Source organism: Ammospiza caudacuta, chromosome 3 (assembly GCF_027887145.1).
Source record: "Ammospiza caudacuta isolate bAmmCau1 chromosome 3, bAmmCau1.pri, whole genome shotgun sequence".
NCBI lineage: Eukaryota > Metazoa > Chordata > Aves > Passeriformes > Passerellidae > Ammospiza > Ammospiza caudacuta.
In genome coordinates, this window is record NC_080595.1 from 13764845 (window position 1) to 13784933 (window position 20089).

At 40.1% G+C, this 20089-nt stretch overlaps 1 protein-coding gene across 3 annotated transcripts in view; it reads left to right on the plus strand.

Annotated features, from left to right (window-relative positions):
* The window catches only part of MAP4K3 (mitogen-activated protein kinase kinase kinase kinase 3), a 65449-nt gene extending 47364 nt beyond the window's left edge, over positions 1-18085 (plus strand). For 2 of the 3 annotated variants that reach the window (XM_058802741.1, XM_058802743.1), the window contains 11 exons: positions 325-404; positions 2917-2977; positions 3063-3180; positions 5013-5071; positions 6937-7040; positions 7785-7956; positions 10049-10117; positions 10231-10323; positions 11930-12000; positions 14469-14524; positions 16599-18085. In XM_058802741.1, the coding sequence (XP_058658724.1) occupies positions 325-404; positions 2917-2977; positions 3063-3180; positions 5013-5071; positions 6937-7040; positions 7785-7956; positions 10049-10117; positions 10231-10323; positions 11930-12000; positions 14469-14524; positions 16599-16686 (971 nt within the window). In that variant the 3' untranslated portion in view covers positions 16687-18085. The remainder of the gene's footprint in view (positions 1-324; positions 405-2916; positions 2978-3062; positions 3181-5012; positions 5072-6936; positions 7041-7784; positions 7957-10048; positions 10118-10230; positions 10324-11929; positions 12001-14468; positions 14525-16598) is intronic. The other variant, XM_058802742.1, reaches the window with a different exon arrangement.
* Positions 18086-20089: the final 2004 nt, after the last annotated feature.

A 20089-nucleotide genomic window follows, 5' to 3' on the forward strand; every position in this document is an offset into this window, starting at 1 on the left:
GAGGGCAATGGATATTTCTATAATATATGGAAATGTCTAAGTAAGATATGCTGAAATTATTCACATGATCTCCTGCTTGTGCTTGAATTGCTTTTTTTTTTTTAATTTCAATTATTACTCAAAAAACCCCCTGAGCTTTCCTAATGACTTAAAACAGCCCATTCATAATTTAAAGCTTCCTTATAAGGATTAATTTTCCATGCTTTCAAACACCATAACTATTATAGTTTGATTTGTTTCTCTGTGTGTAGACATTGCTTTTTGGTGAAGGTGTACATACCTTCCTGAATCAAGGTTTCTACCTCTTTTTGTTTGTGCTTGCAGATCAGTACTTGATATTTGGAGCAGAAGAAGGTATTTACACACTGAACCTCAATGAGCTTCATGAAACGTCAATGGAGCAGGTATATTTCTGGTTTAAAAAAAATACGTCACATTTTTAACCCCTCAGATTAATGTTTTATAATCCTTGTAAAAATGGTTCTTACTGTATTTGCCTGGGCACTGGCTACACTGAGAGTTACCTTAAATATTTGCTGTTGAGGATACTTTTTAGTCATGTTTGTGTTTGTAGGCTGAACCGTGTTTATATAGGAGATCTTCATCGATCTGTGTTTTGAACTTCAACATAGTGTGTTGTTCTGCAGTTAGATGATTAGGTAAATAGTATGGAATTTCCCTGGTGCATTTTGGATGAAAGTTTGTACTTTCCTTAAAACTTCATTACAATGCAGAATTTTTACAACAAACATTGTGATTCAGCTGCAGGGAAGCAAGGAGATCCTTTATTCACAGGAGTCTGTTCTTGTGGTCTTCAAAGCAGCTTTGCTGATGAAACTCAGCTTACTGAATTCCACCTCAAGCTCTGTCCTTGCAAAGTCTTACAATAAGTATTTTTTTGAAGGGATGCTGGTGAGGGGAAGATGCAAGTGCAGGCCTTTCTGTATTCTCCATCTCTTTTGTTACTCTCTAAAAGACATGTTTCTTTCTTGCCTTCTCCCTGCCATAGGGAGCTGCGCACCTGCCATCAGGATGGAGGAATTTGCAAGGACAGCCTTCACACTCTAAGATGGAGGCACTGGTGTTTGTTCATCCTCCATGGGCCCAGACATTTTAGAGGTGTCTGTTTTGTTGAGAGGGAGGCCTGGTTGAACTGAGCTCAGTGTAACCCATAATCATACTGGCACTCAAGTTACCTGATTTAAACTTAGCTCAGGTACCACTCTGCTGCTGCACTGCAGTTGGAACAATTACCCTGAGAACTATCACTAATGTAATAATAATTTTTATAGTCCAGGTAGACCAGGAAGGTCTAATTTTTATAGTCCAGGTAGGAAAGGTTTGGATTTTTCCTTTACTGTTTGGGGTTTGGTTTTGGTTTGGTTTACTGGCAAGGAAGGAGAGCTGTAATGAAAATCATGTAGTTGCCTAGTGAGCTTTCAGGGAAATGTTTTAATAAGCACTTAGAGACAAGAAATGCTTGCTAACACAGCCAGTCATGTGTGGAGCAAGGAATGATTGACAGGTAAATTAACCAGCTAATTTGAAAAATTGCTATTCTTTAATCCTCAGATCCAAACCTACTGAGTAACAATATGCTCATGTACCTACAGAAGGTCAATCAACCTTGCATGTTAAATTTTGATACACGCAGTGTGGTAGATTGGTACCATAGGTGTTTCTTACAGTGTGTTTAGGTTGTGAGAAGACTTGAGGAATAGAAGTGCACTGTCTGTGCTAACCATTTATTGCATCGTTATTTATGATAACAGTCAGTAGGGCTTTAATAGCAGTTCCAAGTTTTGTGTTTTATGTCATTGTTTACTCTCACTCTGATACAACTCAGCATAAAAGCAAAAGTACTGTCCTTGATTATTTTTCTCTGTATTTCACTTCACCAGTGGACAAAGGAGACATAATATACATTTCCAGGAGTTAGAATAGCTTCAAGGTTAATATTTTTTTTTTTTTTTGGAAGAGTTGTGTTTTGTTTTCTTTTGTGGTTGTTTTGTTGGGTTTTTTTTAAGAACAAAACAGTTGTCCTCCTGAGTGGTCAATCTAGCCCAGTAGTCTCTTTCCTGAAGTGGCAGTGGGAAGTGTCAATGAGCTTGGTCTCCACTAGAGTCATTGAATCGGGGATGTTAGAGGATCCCTGCCTATTTTTTGTCCCCTTTTGGACCTCTTGAACATGAGTATGTCTAATCCCTTGTTTATGTTGGTACTTTCCCACCTCCATGCCACCTTCTGTCAATAAGTTCGAGAAGTTAGGTGAGAGAGGGGGGGAAAAAGTATTTGTGGGTTTTCTGGGTTTTTTTAAGGGATGTCTTGTTGCTTTCAACCCCTTCTCTTTAGGAATTGCAGGATTTGACAAAAAACAGCTCCACCTTGAAAATTTGTTGCACTCATTCATTATTTAAGGGAAATATGTAATCATGCAGGTGAAGGTGAAGAATCCCTTCAAAGTGCCAGTTTTAATTGTTTCAAGAGATTTGGACTGTCAGGCTTTAGGACAGTGTGGTTTGTTTAGAACGGGGTTTGTTGGCCACACTTGGTTTACTGAGTTTGTTGTTGAGCTTTTCTTCTTTGAAGGAGAAAATTCAGTGGTTTTTGAATTTTTTGGAAAAAGATTGATCTTTATAATGACATCTTGTGGAATATAATATACCTGAAGACATGAGTATAAAATGTGCTAATTGTGTAAATATTAATTGATGTATTAAATATAGTGTGTATGCTAAGATTTACTCTGAATTAACTCTGGAATCCAGGTAAACATTACTTGGCTTAAACTTACTTCTGCTCCAAAAAGCAAGTCAATATTAGCTTTATCCTGTCATCTAAGCAGATTCTAATTGATAGTTGTCTTGTGTATATCAAATTCAATGCTACTTCTTTGTTCTTCCTTCCATTTATCAGCTATTTCCTCGAAGATGTACCTGGTTATATGTCATGAACAATTGTTTGTTATCAATATCTGGTAAGTTACTGTGCTGTCTTTCAGTGGTAGCACTGGTAAACACTTGGTTTCGTATTTGAAGTGTGGTTTGTTTTCTAATTGCCAGGTAAAGCTTCTCAGCTTTATTCCCATAATCTACCAGGACTCTTTGATTATGCAAGGCAAATGCAAAAGTTACCTGTTGCTATTCCAGCACATAAACTCCCTGACCGAATACTTCCCAGGTAAATGCACATCATCGGATATATCAGAATATCTTAACTCTGGGAGTTCAGGAGATGCTTGTGAAGCTCTGGGAACACCAGATAGTGGGGGGCTCTCTTCAGATTGCAGTGAATGACTCATGTGCATTGATCAGAGGGGTTGAGCCCTACATTTACACGCATCAGGATGTGAATTACTCTTGTTAGAGAAATGGATTTTGGTACACCTTACCTTCTGGTTATGAAGGCTTCTTGTTTCTGGGCATAGCTCTTTTCAGGTATAGTCTAGTGTGGTAGATGCTGCTTGTACTTGATGCTGAACAAAAGCCATGCCCCTCCTGGTTGCTGCAGAAAGCAACCCTGTCCTGGCCAGAACCAGGACACTGCCAAACAAGCCTTAGCAGTAGCCCATTCAAATCCCAGCAGAAGAAGGTAGTAACACCAATCTAGTTTGCAAAAAACCCTTTGATTTTTAAAGTGCCTAGGGACACACTGGTTCTTCTAATAGAATAGGATTTCTGTTAGGAAATTGTATTATAGAAAATTTGATTCTCTGCTATCTTTGGTTCTATTAAAGGCCTATTAACATGTAATGCTTGGGTTCAGGAAAGGCTTCTTCTTGTTCAATTACCTGCAAACATAATGGCGTAACACTTGTCTGAAAATTATTTTCTTCCTAGAGGGTAAATTCTAAATAACTAAGAGATAATTTGTGCTTTGAATTATTGCCTTCTGTGTACGTGCACTATTGTTCTGCTTCTCTCTTCCAAATTTGACTTTGGTGGGTGACTTTGGCTTGAGGACTGAATCAGCAGTGGACTAATAACCATAATTACCTTAAGGATCATGCTAGGAAAACCATACTAGTTTCTTCCTGGAATGGTACCTTACCTAAGTTGCAGAGGACTCAGAAAATTTCTTGTCCAGTCATGTAACTTCCCAGGAAAAATGCAGCACAACCCGAATGTGCATGCCAAGCCAGTCATTCAAAGGCAGGAACGATTAATTTAAATAATCTGTTTTCCTGTTTTACCTCTGGTTGTAGGGTGTCAGGGTAGTCACATTTAGCCAGGCAGAAGACAGACATTTGAAGTATGTAGGAGAACATAATTTTTCCTGCCAGACCATAAAGTGTTCTTAAACATTTCTGGATACTGTGATGATGAGTGCTACATGTAAAATGGAAAAAGCAGAGGTTTTGGTAGAGAAAAGACAAAGCAAAATTGGATTTGAAGTAATTTGTGAGGTTTGTATATTCATTTGCAAAATGTTCTAACCTCAATTTATAATACTTGGTAAGCAGACATTCAGTAGCAGAAAATATGTCTGGGATAATTCTCCTTTCCAGCTTCTTTCCTATAGTGTCCTTGAGCAGTTCCTTTCAAACCTCCCATGACTTGTTCCAACGAAAATTTGTGGCCAGTACTCAGTTTTCATGCTGTTCAGTCCTTTTGCATTATCAGTCACTTCTGGATTGTTCCATTTGAAATGTTACACAACTGTTTTCTCAATTCATAGCCTTGACTGCAGCATCTGTCTATCAGTCTATTTATTCCCATCTTTTCTACAGCATCAGATTACTTATTTTTATTGTTAAGAGTACTGTGGCTAGTCTCAGTAGTGCCTGTTGTCTTCTGATGCATGTAGAAACTCTGAGTCCTGCTGCCAGCAAATAACATTTTGGCTTATCTGATAAATTTTCACATTATTGTTTCCATGCTTTCATAACAAGTATACAAACTTGTATTTTTTTAGGTTTTTTGTGTGGCAGATGTTTTTCTATCAGTATGTCTAAAAAGAAAATTCACTCAGTTGTTTTAGTCGATTGGTAATTTTGTGTTTATCTTTTGTAGGAAGTTTGCGGTATCTACGAAAATTCCTGACACTAAATGGTGTCAAAAGTGTTGTGTTGGTAAGTGGAGGTCTGGAGAATAAATGTGAAGGGGCAGCACAAATGGTGGCAATATTAAGATTATTGAGTCAAGTGTAGATCGTAAAGGGAGAAGAGACTTTTGTCATTATTGTGAAGCTGTGGGTTTGCAGATGGTGAGCTCATTCAGCTTAGTCCTTGGGTTTAAGCAGTAGAAACTTTCCTGTTTAGCTCTTTATATTTGGAGAGAATTTACAAGAAATGCAGAGAACCAGGGTGATGTCAAAATTCAAACCAGTTCTCAAGAAGAACCTAATCTCCCTGGATGGAGAAACTTAGGGAAGTTGCTGTCATGATTAAGCCACTTTCATTCTTAGCAGAAGATTCAGTTATCGATTTGGGTGGTAAAAAGCAAAGAAGTATTTTTAATTCTTTGAGGACCGTGTTGTCTCTGAAGCCTTTATAATGTGTTTAATGTGCCAGCTACCAGAGTCTCAAAGCTGCAGTGTGTTAAGACATGTTCTAAAAGGGAGGCAGATAGGTTAAAAAAACCCCCAAACCACTGAGACTGTTAATGAATGCTGCAGGGAACACTCATGGGATGACAGAGGTGAAGTGATAGGGGTCAGAGTATGTAAATACTCTGACTTTCTGACAGAAAAGTTAATTTTAGAAGTGCCTATGTTTCTAGGTTCATAAATTAAGAAGCCTTGTGGTGTGCTCCTCTGTGATTCTGTGATTGCTGTCCTGCCAGGCACAGAATTTAACAGGGGTGCTGTGGTACTTGACATTACAAGGGGAGTCTTCATATCCAGAAATCACTCAACCTCCTAAGCCTGGAGCCCTTTGTGCATGATAGGTGTGAGTGGTAATTTGTGAACACAGCAAGGGTGGCTCTAAGATTCTGCTGTTTGTGACTTGAGCCTCCATTCCTGCTGGCACATAAATCTGCTTTTGGCCTTGGGGCAGCAGGAGTGCCACAGGAGGCAGAAAAAGACAAGAACTTCTGGTCTTCTTTCTGCACCTTACAGGTGTTGGTGATTGTTTTTTGGTTTCTGCTGCTGAGTTCAGCCTTACTCAGGATCACACCAAGCGTTATTTACTGCACTTTGCAGTCAGTCTGATGTTGAGTGAGAAATTGGATTAATGAAATAAAGCACTGATGTTTAAGGTGCCAAGGGATTGCTGATGAGTTTCTGTGGCGATGAGGTAGTGTGAGCATATTTCACTTCTGTGATAGTTCTGGATTGTAGAAGCTTGTTATCTAAGCTGTGTTGTTTATTGCCTGATGTCCCACAGTCACTTTATTGCACAGTAAAATCTGGTCTTTAGATGTATTTGTACAAAGTGCAAAATAACACTTGTTTGTCTTAAAGGAAATGTTGGCAGCGCTTAAGGAGTGAAATTGTGTCAGTATTGTAGAATTGAAGTTGTGAAACTTCACAGGGCCCAATTTTGCAACTGTATTGTTCTCTGCCAGTTTTTAATTGAGTTCTGACAATGGAAGAGCAACACTTCCTGCTTTTCTATTGTTTCTCAGTTTCAACTGGATTTCCTGATGGTCTAGAATTGTTAATTAGAATTACAGAGCTCCTGGATTTCACACTGGCTGTGCCAGTCTTGAAAGGCAGCTGAGCTGTTCACTGCCTGCTGGGTAACTGTGTGTTGTAGAAAAAGCCATTCTTTAACAGCTTGCTTGTGGTGATTTGGAGATAGCCTAGGCAAACCATCACAGGAGACCCAAAGCACTCCAAATGTGTATGCAATCAGCTGTTTTTTAAATATATAAAAAATTAGAGTGGGGGTGGTGAGTATTTTCCAAAAGTAAAGGGACTGTTACATAGTTGGAAATTGTTTATAATTTGCATGTGCTTAGTACACTAATATTCTCTATCCTTTCTTGGCAGTGAGAAATCCCTACACAGGCCACAAGTACCTTTGTGGAGCACTACAGTCTAGCATTGTTTTGTTAGAATGGGTTGAACCAATGCAAAAATTTATGTTAATCAAGGTAAAGTTACAATTACTCTCACGTTGTCTTCTAGTTATCTTGTAGTGGCTTGTTAAGAATAAGTATTAGCCATTTCTTGATTTATTAGACTTTTCTCTTGGTTTCTATTATATTATATTGAAAATAACTATTTAAATGTGTCACATATTAACTGACTGAAAATAAATGTTCATGGTTTTGGGGTATACTTTAGTTAGAGAACCAAGCCCTTTTCTTTATGAAGATTGCCCTTCAGTTGCACAATAGAAAACCGAGGCTGGCAGGCTGAGACATGGGTTAACAGTGGTCTTGCTGTAGTAGAGAGAAGGTGACCATTTATTCTATGTTTTTTGACACTGAGGTGCCCAGAAATGCTTGTTATCTCCCCATCTGACACCACCTGAAGAGACAGAGCCAGGGTGGGCTCATGTTTATAAAAAGGCAGCTGCTATAACTTTATCAGCCTGGAAGAGGAGGCTTAGAGGCTCAGTAGCGAGGGAGAGCAGTGGTGAGCACTCTTGTCTGTGGGCAGCTGCAAAGGACACACATGATAAAAGACATGCTATTTTATTGTGACTGAATTGGCATGAGATGCTCCAAGCTTCTTAACTCAGGCCTTTTGTGTTTACCAATTCCTGTTATCTGAAGAAGTAAACCTAACATTACAAAGTATGTAACAAAATTTACCATGCAATTTGAATACCTAATAGCAACTCAGACTACATCTGTTTCCCTTCTAATATCTATTTTTGCTTATTCATCTAGCACATAGATTTTCCTGTACCTTGTCCACTGAGATTGTTTGAAATGCTGGTAGTCCCCGAGCAGGAATTCCCTTTAGTTTGTGTTGGTGTCAGTAGAGGAAGAGACTTCAACCAGGTGGTGAAGTTTGAGACTGTCAACCCAAATTCTACCTCTTCGTGGTTTACAGAAACAGGTTTGTGTGCTGCTGTCATTGCATTCCAAAATGTTCTTTGCTCTTCTGTTATAGCTGAAGCACTAAAAGGCTGGCTTCTCTAAGGAAGCAAATTGTTAAATCATTAAGGCTGAGTGATAATTGCAAGTTCTCTGCTTAAAGGAGTATCTGGTTGAACCTGTTTGCACATGCACTTCTTTTTTTAATGTTTCTTTGTTGAACTGATTGGATTCCTTGAGATTTTTGTTCTAAGAGGATGGAGTTATGGTTTCTTGCATTTCCATAAATTTGGCAGCACTTTATTATTCCCTGTGCTGCTTTGTGCTCTACCCTGGCTCCATGACTTCTGTTAATTTAATAGATTTTAGTAAAATTGCATTCTGAGCAATTCCTTTTGACATCTCTGGAAGATGTATTTTGGCTCTCCTACTGTGTCACTATGGTTAAAAATGGTGTTGTCATCTCCTGCTGAGATAGAGCATTCTTCTGGTGTTTATGGAAAGCAAAAGGGATTAGGACCACTGGTAGCAGGAAACCAAATGCCTGCCCATCACCAGTGCGGGCACTGTCAGTGAGATGGCCACCATCTGAGCAACAGCAGAAGTTCTCTCATGGAAGTGTGCTAAAAATTACTTTTTTAGAGTTACAGGGTTGCCCCCTGAACCTAGATGCAGTAAGGAACCATTGCTAGTCATAGCTGGCAGGTTCAGCACAGTAAATAGCTTTGGTTTTGCCTGTCACAGATCCCTTGTTGGTTCATGGTGAATTTATACATAGCTCTGTGCTGGCATACACATGTGCATGAGTCCAGGTGAGTGTGTACTGTGGAATTCACTAGGAAGAACAGTTCCCTCCAGGAAGAGACCCACTGATCTTGCTGCTGCTGAAAAATGCATCAGATTTTGACACAGTTTAAAGCATAGTTAGAATAACAAAGTGAGCAGTGAATGGCAAATTAACACACTACTACTTCAGACAAAGCATTTTATTCTCATCCCTTCCTACCTGTAACTCTGTGAATTTATAGTGCAGTCCATAAAGGAAGCACCCTGAAGAGAAATGTTCTGTTCTCATTTCTCTCTTAACATTGTCTGTATTGGTGCATGAATACAAGAATACTAATCCGTTCTCTGTTCTTTTTTTGCATTATGCCTTCCACACTTGGTTACAATTTCATTAAATTACTTGTGTGTTCTTATATTGTGTCTGTGTTGTTGTTTCCTCCTATTTTTGTAGATCAAATTTAAACACTTTTGTTGCATCAGCTTATTCCTGTCCCCTGGTGGCAGGAGAGCAATGATGCAAACAGATTTTTTTTTTTTTCATAATTTTAACTGGAAGCTGCTTTTGTGTTCTAGGTGATGTGCTCTAATTTCTCATGTCTAATGGACTTATTGAGTTTCTCTTTGCTATATGAAAGATGCCTACAGAATCTGGCAGTAATGTTGAATTAGTAAGAGTTGCTTTGTATGTAACTTTAATGTTAACAAACAAATGGACCAAAATTACACTTCTCTTTTGAGCTGGCATGTCCACTAATCACCTGTGGGTCAAATTCCCATTTGCTGTGATGGAGACTGCTGCAGCTGTAACCCAGAAGAGGAAAAAATAGCCCTTCTTTTGAGGTTTTGGAGAAGGAAATAAGCCCCTGGTTTTGGAATATCTGGGGATGGAATATCTGCAAATAACAGTAATAATTATGTAATAGTATATAAGTCCCTATCAGGATTTAGAAATAAAGACAGAAGAAAAGTGCAGTGAAACAGCATAGTGTGGACAGTCACATATATCTGGCTTTTTGCACAGCAATATTCAATTGCACTAAGAGAGAATAAATGGAGAACAATGTAAATGTCAGTTTTCTTTTGTGGCATGGCTCAGAAAAGCCTGAATAAAGTTTGTACTTCAGTATTGTAGCTTCAGTTTTCCTGTCACAGCCAACATGTTGGATAAGTGGACATGCATCTCTAAGAGAAGGGTAATGTCACTGGTAAGATGATGATTTTAAGTAGATAAAACACACTAATCCATCAAAATGTCTCAATCTCTAGAACTTGAATTTCAAATTTCATGCTAATGTCTGTTATTAACTAAGGCTGTCATTTTTTTACAGACACTACGGATACGAGTGTTGTCCATGTAACACAGCTGGAGAGAGACACCATTTTGGTGTGTTTAGATTGTAAGTTTAATATCAACTAAATATGCCCACATATACATGCATACTGTCTGTCTTCAAATTATGTTCTGTATTGATGATAATGCTTGGTTAACATATCCTTGTTTATTGTCTAGGCTGCATAAAAATAGTGAATCTGCAAGGCAGGTTAAAATCCAGCCGCAAACTGTCGTCAGAGCTCACGTTTGACTTTCAGATTGAATCAATAGGTAAGCTGGGTTTCATTATTAGTCTTGAATATCCCTGTAGGTCAGAGAGTTGGGCAATCACCATCTGGATGAAACTTAACAAGAGCAAGTGGTGGATTCTGCATCTGGGATAGGTAGTCCCAGTTATGCCTACAAACTGGGGGATGACAGGCTGGAGAGCAGCTCTGCAGAAAGAGATCTGGGGGTTGGGATTGATAGCAAGCTGAAGATGAGTCAGCAGTGTGCTCTGGGAGCCAAAGGTCATGACCAGCAGTAAGGACATGGAAATTATATGAAGTTGCATATGAGAAAACTCAGGTTGGATATTAGGAGAATACATTTCACTCAGGGTGACTGATCACTAGACTGAGCTCCCCAGAGAGGTGGTTGCAGGACCAAGCCTGTTAGAGCTCATGCGACATCTGGATGATGTTCTAAGTGATCCTTATGAGTCCCTTCCAACTTGAGATCTTCTATGAATAACTTGTTTGATATTACAATGAAGAATTAGGTATGCTACTTGTCTAGTCTTTGGCATTTGGAGCACTACCTCACTCATTTCATTTTGTATGAGAAGACTCATTGAAAGGTTCAACATGTGCTTTCCTAGGAACAATCGGAATGGAGTAATAATCCTGGAGTCGTCTTAGATTAAGCTAAATATCTTGGAAGCATGATGAAGACTTCTAGCCTCCAAGGGAATACCTTAACACAACCTACATAAACTCTGAATCACACATGCCTAACTCATTTTGCATGGGTGTGCAGTCCATTTTTGTAAAGCAGCTCAAAGACTAAATTATATGATATGTCACAGGTTGTATAAATTTTGTTTCCTTGTGTAGAATTTGAATAAGTTAAATTTGTGAAACAGAAAGAATAGATTATTTTGGCAATTCTCCAGTAGTTACATACCTGGATTGCACCACCTGCTGTTGAAAGAGGGGTAGGAGGAATGTGTGCATACATGAAGGGTAGCAGCAGAAGAGGAGGAGCAATGGGTTCTAAAATCATCAGAAGTTGCAGGGAGTTTATTTCTGAGGAGAACCTTTAAAGTTTCAAGCTGTCCAAAGATAACCTCCCACAGAGAAGAGGAAGAGAAAACGTGGCCGCTGAAATTATTACTTCTATGGCTTTTGATGGTTGGGAATGGGGGCAAGGAAGGATTCAATGTACTGGAAGCTTGTCACTCTGGACCTCTGCATGCACTGTGGTCCTCACCCTGCTTATCACAAAATGAGCTTCCAGTGGCCTTTCCTGTCCTGGCAGTATCTCCAAAGACACTCCTGGAACTTTTGTGTTAAAATTCCATATATATTGTCTACAAGTATTAAAGGGATTTCCTGTTCAAAGAAAATGACACATTTAGGACTAGACATTTAGAATATTTTCTGCTTAGGTGGAAATGTTTTTAAACCCTGCTCATTAAACAAATAAATGTATAAATGCAGCTACTTTTGAGGCAGAGTCAGTGATTTCTGGGACACATTCTGGTGTCTGAGTGGGTGGATGTCATACAATGGAACATACATGTACAGATTTCAAAACTATAGTCTTGTGCTTTTGGCCTTAAAAGCAAGGGTAGAGTTTATGCCTCAAAACTGATGCCAGTGTTCTTTCTTACCAGTCTGTCTACAAGACAGTGTGTTAGCATTCTGGAAGCACGGCATGCAAGGAAGGAGCTTTAGATCAAATGAGGTGAGTACTACATTTTGCTTCAAATTCTGGCTCTAATGTAAGCCATATGGAGGAGTAATGCACAATGCAGTTGTCTGAAAAAGGGTCAATCATTTCAGTAACTTCCTAGGTTAGACCTAGGAGCTGGATTCTCATTCTAAGCTTGTTTCATAAGCTATAAGGCATTGATGGAGCTGTACAAGAACCCCCTCACATCTGACAAGCAAAGCAGAAACAAGGGACCAGGCCAGGATGCCACAGAAAATATCCAAATCTAATTCTTGGTGATATTAATATTCACCTTAAATTGCTTTGAAGACCACTGTCAGTTCCTTAGCCTCTCACATATGGATGCAAAAATCTGGGCTTTGCCAGTGGTTCCACTGCTAAACTTCAACTTTTTGTCGCAGTGTCAAATGAGTTGCCTGATGTTTTTTAGTCTCTTCCATGTTCACTTGGCTTACAAATACTTTAAAGAATTGCCCAGCTTTCACAAGGAATATTTTTCCATCTTCAGTAGAAGAATACCAAATTGACCTAAACATGGTTGGTTTGTTTTTTTCCTAAAATCTCCTTGTAGTCACTTTTTTAGCCCATTTGATGTGATTTTTAGACAGAGTTTAACCATTATAACTACTTTCCACAATAGTTTTTATTTTTCCTTGCTGCAAATGTTGTGTACCTGTTGGTGAAAATGCTGTACTTTGTAGGAATTTAATTCATTTGGTTATTAATAAATATTTACAAATATTACCAGTTGTTCCATCAGTGTTTCATTGGCTGAGAAATCGAGCTCATTATGACTAATTGTATTTTAAGGTACACCTGCAGTCACACCACACCAAGCTTAGATATCTCATGTTGTTCCAGCACTACACTGAATTGCACAAAGCCTCAGTTGTGTGACACACATCCAGTCTGTGCTAACAGTGAGCCTGCTCTGTGTGAACCAAAGGCTGGAGTCAGACTGCTTCTTATTTCCAAGGTGCAGATGTTTATTGTGGCATTTGTGCATTGCTCTACCCATTGATAGAGCACTCAGTGGCTCTGCTCCAGCTGGGAGAGGCCATGTCCCAGTGTGCTGTAGCCCAAATGGATGCATTTTGTTGTTTATGTCAGGGACACTGGCTTGCTTTGTTGCTGTCAAGCCAAAGCCAGAACCTAAATAAAGAACTGAAAGCAGAACTGGGCTGTTGACAGAAAAGCAAGCCATCTAGAACTTCATTTCTGTAGAACACATCTAGGGTAAGCTTCTGGGCCTTTTAAAATTCCTTATCTCTACTAGCTGTCCCACTTGCTGCAGCTAAAAGAAATACATTTATTTTCTGCTGTAATATGGAAAGCCTTCAGTGCCAGGCTCAGGTCTTGACCATATTTGTTACTTTGGGGGAAATTTTGTACTACATAGTAAGTAGGAAGTTGTTGTCCCACAGCATGGGACAAAAAGCTGACTGACTTAACTTGCAGCATTTCTTTCTTTGAGGACATAATTAGTTCAGACTCCCTATTCTAATACAGCTGGCCCAATTGGGGATGACTTGAGCTGCTTGCAAAGTTATTTCCTTCCACAGCTGTGACCTTCCACCATGGTTTGATCAAGTGTGAAAAATGAAAGAGGGAACTGTGAGTTCTGACACAAGAAATTCAAAATTTGGGCAAAGATTGTACAGCCGTAGCTTCACAGAAAGTAGAAATTAATTTTCTTAGAAAAGTGAAGGATTTCATTGCTGTGAGTTAAAATTCTCTTGCAAGTTCTCTGCACCAGAAGTGAATTCACTAAGTCAACTAACATTACTAGGGTCTGGGAAGGAGATAAGAGTGTCTGCTTTCCCCAAGAATGTGAGATCTGGCTGTGTAGAAGAGGAGCTTTGTAAACAGTGCTGCCTGATCACAAAGTGACTAAATACCCTTTGGAGTATGCACCAGGCTTTGGTTGACTTCATTAAGGAACAGGGTGATTTTCTGGGTGCTTTGATATTCATGTGATCATAAAGATGTATCACACAAGGACAGTTCACCAACAGAACACACGGGTCTGTTGCACTCATCTGAAATGTCAGAAGATAAAGTTTTCTTTTTGCAGTGGGCATAAGTACCACAGATTAGATTATTTCTCTGCTGAGATTTTCAGAATATGAATTCAATGCATTCTTACTATAATTCAGCATTTCAACAAAATGTGTTTTTTGTGATTTGCCTGACCCATTTTTGGATATACACTCTAGAGTGACACTGGTAACTCAAGTACCAAGCGAGCCTTGCTGTTCTGCTTGCAGTGGCTACCAGAGGAATTCATGTAATGTGACAGGAATTACAGAAAACTTTTATATCTTAGTTAAAAGTGACAGTTGCGTTATAATCTGTTGGATTTTAATTGGCAGTCATTTGTTAACATCAGTCACAGTCAATTCTTTTCTCTCGACTAATGCTAAAAACAAAATGAAAGCACTTGTTCTCTTAACATGTAAATATTTCTTTTTATTGTCTAGATCACACAAGAAATTTCTGATAATACAAGGATATTCAGGCTTCTGGGTTCTGACAGGTAAGATGAAAAGTAAACAGGACATACTAAAATAAATAAATAACATGTGTTCTCCTACCTTGTAAAAGTTATTTTTGCATGTTTCTTGCAAATTCTTTTTTAGTCATCTTAGACATTTCTTTGTATACGTCTCCCTTCCAGTTCTTCACTTTTACTTTTCTCTTTCTTAAATTTAAAAAAATAAAAACCTTTAAAAGTGTTTGTGAACTGCTAGAAGTACTCAGCCAGGCAAGAAGCTTTTCCTTGGCTGCAGTCACAATTTCCAGGAGTGTTCTCATTTTTGTATTGTAATTCTTTTGTTTAGCATGGTGAAATCTTTGCTTTCAGATGTTCTGCAGCAGTAGCTCATCAAAATCTGCTTCTGGAGATAAGTGTGCAAAAAATACTTAAAAATTTAAATATCTCACTTTCACCCCAGAAAGGAAATTTACCAGTTCTTCTCCCAACCAGTTCAGGTCTTGTAGGAGCTCTTGATAGCTCCTGGTGTAGCTGTTCTGTGGCATCTGCTTTTGGGACCTGTCTGTGTGACCCAAGTGCTGTTTTAGGAGTGTCACTGACTTCCTTAACTTTCTCTGCCCTGATGGTGAACTTTGTACTTCTGTAAGAGCCACAGAAGCAGCAGCTGTTTTGTCTTCAGGGGAGTGCATGCTGATCTGACAGTTTCACCAGTAATGAATTCACAAGAACTGCAAAGACAGGCTTTAACTTTTCTTTTGAGAATTGCCTCTGTTTACACTGCTTGCAGTAAACCCATGTGGCATCTTAGAATGACATTGCAAAAAATTGCCTTGTAAGAATGTCCTCTTCCCCAAATATGCTCCCATTTATTTCTGGCTTGCTCTGATAGTTTTCAGGTCTAAGATAATGTTTAAAGAGTTTACTCTGCAGCAAACATTAATTCCAGTTTCTTCATATACACTTTTCCTTGGAGCTCTGTCCTGTTTTGTGTTGAGTGTGGAGCCTTTTTCCAGTAACAGGAATCCTGTCCTAGGCAGCTCATAGGAGCTGGTGTTCTGAGAAGCAAAAGCCCTGAAGGCAGTCTAATAAAAGCTTGTGTGTTGCCTTCTCCTCACGGGCAGAGAATTGCTTCATTTCACGAGGTGTCGTTCCCTTTGTGGAGCACATTGAGTAGAGGTCAGGTTTTTTTCAGGTTTTTTAGTTTTGCAGCAAGCAAACTTTCCTGTCTGAATCCACAAGAGGGATTTGAGTTTTCCACAATCTGCCTTCACTTCAGGATGTTTGTGGAGGAGAAGTCAATCATGAACCTCCTGGTCTGTTTAGTAGTTTTAGTGGTTCTTGCCTGATGAAAAAAAAAAAATAGTTTGTGGAACAAACTAATTTCTCTTCTTTGAAGAGAAAGGTCTGGTCTAGGACACTCCTGATGATCTTTGCAGTTGCAGGCCCATGTAACCCAGTCTCTTGTATCCAATGATGGCCAAAAGTGGGTGCCAAGAAGAAGTAAGAGTAAAGACTCTTCACATAGTAGTCCTTTCCTTGAGGATTCTCTTTGCCTGCAAATTTTTGTCTCTACAACTTTCAGAGCTGGAGGAAGTTTCTGTGCATTAGGTTACACAGGCTCAGAGATTAACTAGAGGTGCTCACAGGATAATCAGCTTTGTTCATCTGTGATTCCTGTGGCAAGAATCAAGCAGAAAAACAGCTCCCAGAACTGGAGCCTGATGAATGGGTTCACTTTGCAAAGCTCCAGGAAAGCACAAGCCCAGTAGGGGAGTGATGGAGCCTCACTAAAAGGATGAGAGGCAACAGGGATACATTGCAGCAAGGGAATTTCCAGCTGCATAAAAGGGAATAAACATGCTTGGTGAGGATGGTTCAACACTGTAGCAGGAGCCCAGAGAGGCTCTGGGAGATCCTTGGAGACCTTGTCTGGATAAGACTGGGAGCTTGCTTTGAGGTTGGCATTGGTTTGAGGGGCTTTTGGACTAAAGGCATCCAGGGAAAGAGAAATAACAACCAATCAGATGGATCCTAGGAAAGAATATTTAATTAAAGCCAGGGTTGTTTTTAAATGAAGGATCACTTGACACTGTGGCTTTTTAAATTTCCATGTTAGGGTGGTGGTGCTGGAGAGCAGGCCGACGGACAACCCGACAGCCAACAGCAATTTGTACATCCTGGCAGGGCATGAGAACAGCTACTGAGAGCACACGTGGCACAGCTCACTGTGAGGAGAACACTCCTGCTGCAGCAGCACTCGTGACTGGCTGGAATTGCACAAAAGCTGCAGTAACCCCACTTCAGTTACTTTATAATTTATTGTGGCATGAGAGGAAGATGAGAATTGTTTGTGGTATGGACACAGAAGCATTATGATACCACAGAAGTGCTTAATTTACTGTTATGTAATCTTTGTACATATGCAGTATTTTTCAGTGAAACTTCTTGCTGAAGCCCTACACTGACTTTCTGTAGATAGAGGTCCTCCTGTTAAGTACAAGTGTCTTACCTGTACAGATGTAAAAGTCACTGAGGATGCAGAAATTAAATCGGGGTACTATTATAAGGACGTCTCATGTGTTTATTATAAAGTGGGATTCTAGCAACAAATATAGTACATTTAGCAACACTATTGTATTTTATTATATGTAATTTACTAATACAAATAAATATTAACTTTTAGAAATGGTAACCAAGGCTGTAATCAGATTACAATCTTGTTTTAATTTCAATACAACACACTGGTGTTCATGTTTGCACAATGTATTGAGATGTGATGTATTTAGTCACAAAGGTAAGCTGTGACTTTGTGGATATGACTTGGGCTTCAAAGTTCCTTTTTTTTTTTTATTTGGGTAGATTCCTTTGTGAAACAAACCAGTTAAACACCTGTATTTTTATATTTAATTAAAACTTTCCTTATGATTACTTCTCTATGCTTGAAAACAATACCTTATGGATGGGTGTCAGTCCCAGACTAGTGGTACCTGGCTGTAATTCTGCAATAGGTGTTTGAATTATTAGTGTATACAATGATAAAAAGTAGTTATTACTGTTTGTCTTACTAAATAGTTTCATATCACAATGAAAAGGAGCAACATTCCACATTGTGGAAATGGCTCAGAGATGTTGCCATTTTGACTTTTTTTTTTTTTTGGCCTTATAACCATTTTCACACTTTTCTTGATTTTAGGATGTTAACACATGGCCAAAATTTAGTTACTACCTCATTGAAACAATACAATGGTTACTACGCATCACGGGAACTTAGTTTTGATCAGAAGTATTTTTGATTGCTATTTTCCAATGGAGTGTGTAAATGCCAAGTTTTAAGCAAAATGCACACATTTGACTCCTTTTTTTTGTATATGTTCTTTATATTTTATTGTGATAATATACACTAAAACCAAACTAAATTAAAAGTGATTTATGGCCTGCGTTATTGTTGTGATGGGTAATGCTTTGAAATATGTTCCCTAATGTATATAATGTAAAATAAATTTTTTTAACATGTTGTTGTACAATTAGATTATCACCTGCACTGATTTTCCACATAAGACTAAAATGGAACATACTGAGTTTTCAATTCTGCTATTAAATGGTTGTGCCAAACACAGAAGCCGGGCGTCTCTGAATGTATGAACAGAGGTTGCTGGAGCTCCACTCAGTTTGGGTTGGCATCAATACCCTTTTGACCTTTGGGCAAAATGTAGAGACATTTAGATTTGAGCTAAGTCTTTCCAAATTCCACCTTGTGTGGTTTCTTCCCTCCATTTCCTGCTGTTCCACTTGCAAAACTGATGTTTTTCTTTTTTTTTTTTTTTCAACAGGTTTATTTTTGTGCTTGTGGGCCTCAAGCTCACTGCTTCTGCCAGCCCCATCATGGCTGTTCCTTGTCCTGAGTGTCACCTCACCCTGTGGGGGAAGAGGTGGTGGCACAAGCTTCACTGCTGAGCAGCTGAGTTCTCAGAAAAGCTGAGAAGTTGTGTGTGTTTCACAGCACCCTTGTGAAATCCCCAAGGGCAATTTCCATCCTGCCTCCTGTGGACTGTTCCTCACTTGGACATGCAGAAAGTCACTCAGATTTAGCAAAGTGCACTACAGCTGATGTGCTGTGAATGTGCTTCCTCCTGGGGGGGTCCTGCAGCAGCTGGGGCCAGGTTCCCCAGGCCATTGCTGAATTATAGCCACCAGAGGCTAAGGGCTACTGGTTTTTACTCTGCTTGGGCATTTTTGGTATGAGCATGCATGCAGGGATGCAGCTGGAAGGGTTAAAGATAGAGGACAGAGCAGCAGCACATAGGAAAAAGGGAGCATTGTGCTAGGGCATGTTTCCAGTCTATTGGTATAATCAGACCAGCTTTGCTTTTCCCATGCTGCTCTCCAGCCTTGAAGATAAGAAGTGAAGAGTTCCTGCTTTTTTGAGGAATTGTCCTGTTGCAGGATTTGGGGTTTGTGCTACAAAACTGCCTTTCCCACATCTCAAGCTGCTTGCCTACTCTGCTGACAGCTGAGCCCAGGAGCCTGGGTGTCTGGTAAATCAAAAGGTCTCCTTCGCTAGACCTAAAGCTGCCTGGAACTAAAGTTCTCCTGAGCCATGCCTGGTAGGAGCTCATGACTGGAATCCTGGTGTAGGATTGGGATCAGTGTGTGGCTGACTGATGGGAGCCCAGTCAGAGCCAGGAAACCCCATCACAGGCACCATGAGCTTACAGCAAGGCCTCTGCCATGGATGATGGACACAGCTCCTCCAACCACCTCTGTGCTTCCCTTTTCCCCCTCCTGGTCCCTTCCACGCTGGCTCCTAGCAACTGCAAGGAGCTGCTGGCAGGCAGGAGGGTTGATGTGACCACAGGATAGGCACTCACCAGGCTGGCAGCCAAATCTGATCAGTGCAGGGGCTGAGCTTGGGCCTTGGCCCAAACTGAGCCTCCTTACAGGGAATAAAGGAAGCAGTGGCATTGTGTGTGTTACACAAGTGCTCCTGGAAGCTGGGATCACAGGGCAATGAACACTGCTTTTATCTTTCTCTTGCCCATCTCTCCATGCAATGCTGCCTGTGTCAGAAACTGGATGTGGTGGCATAAAAAAGAGTGGGTTCAGATTCAAATTCTGCATCCCACAGCCCCTGACTGATAGCAAGGGCTGTGCAGGGTGAAGCACGGTGCCTGCTGCCTGCAGCTTTGCCATGGGGAGCTTGCAGTGGGGCTGGGGGAGCCCAGCAATGCCATGAGCACTGGTGGGGGTGGATGTGTCCCCCAGGCAGGGGACATTCCTTACACCCCACAGGGTTCAGCTTTGGCAGTAACCCTGTTGAGTTTTGAAGGATTGCATGGAAAAATAGCTGGTAAAAATAGGGAATGTGTCCAAACCTCTTGCTTCTCTCTAAGGAAACACACCTAAAATACAGGAAGGCCTGTGTCACCAGTTCCAGACACCAGTTCCTTTAGGATGTGTGGATACATCTCATCAGGTCCCATGGGCTTGTGCACCTTCAGGTGCTTTAGATAGCTTTGAATCCAATCTTCTCCAGCAGGTGACTCTTCAGTCCCCCAGTCCCTGCCTTTCCCTTCTCAGCTCGGGCAGTGTGGCTGGAGCACATCCTGG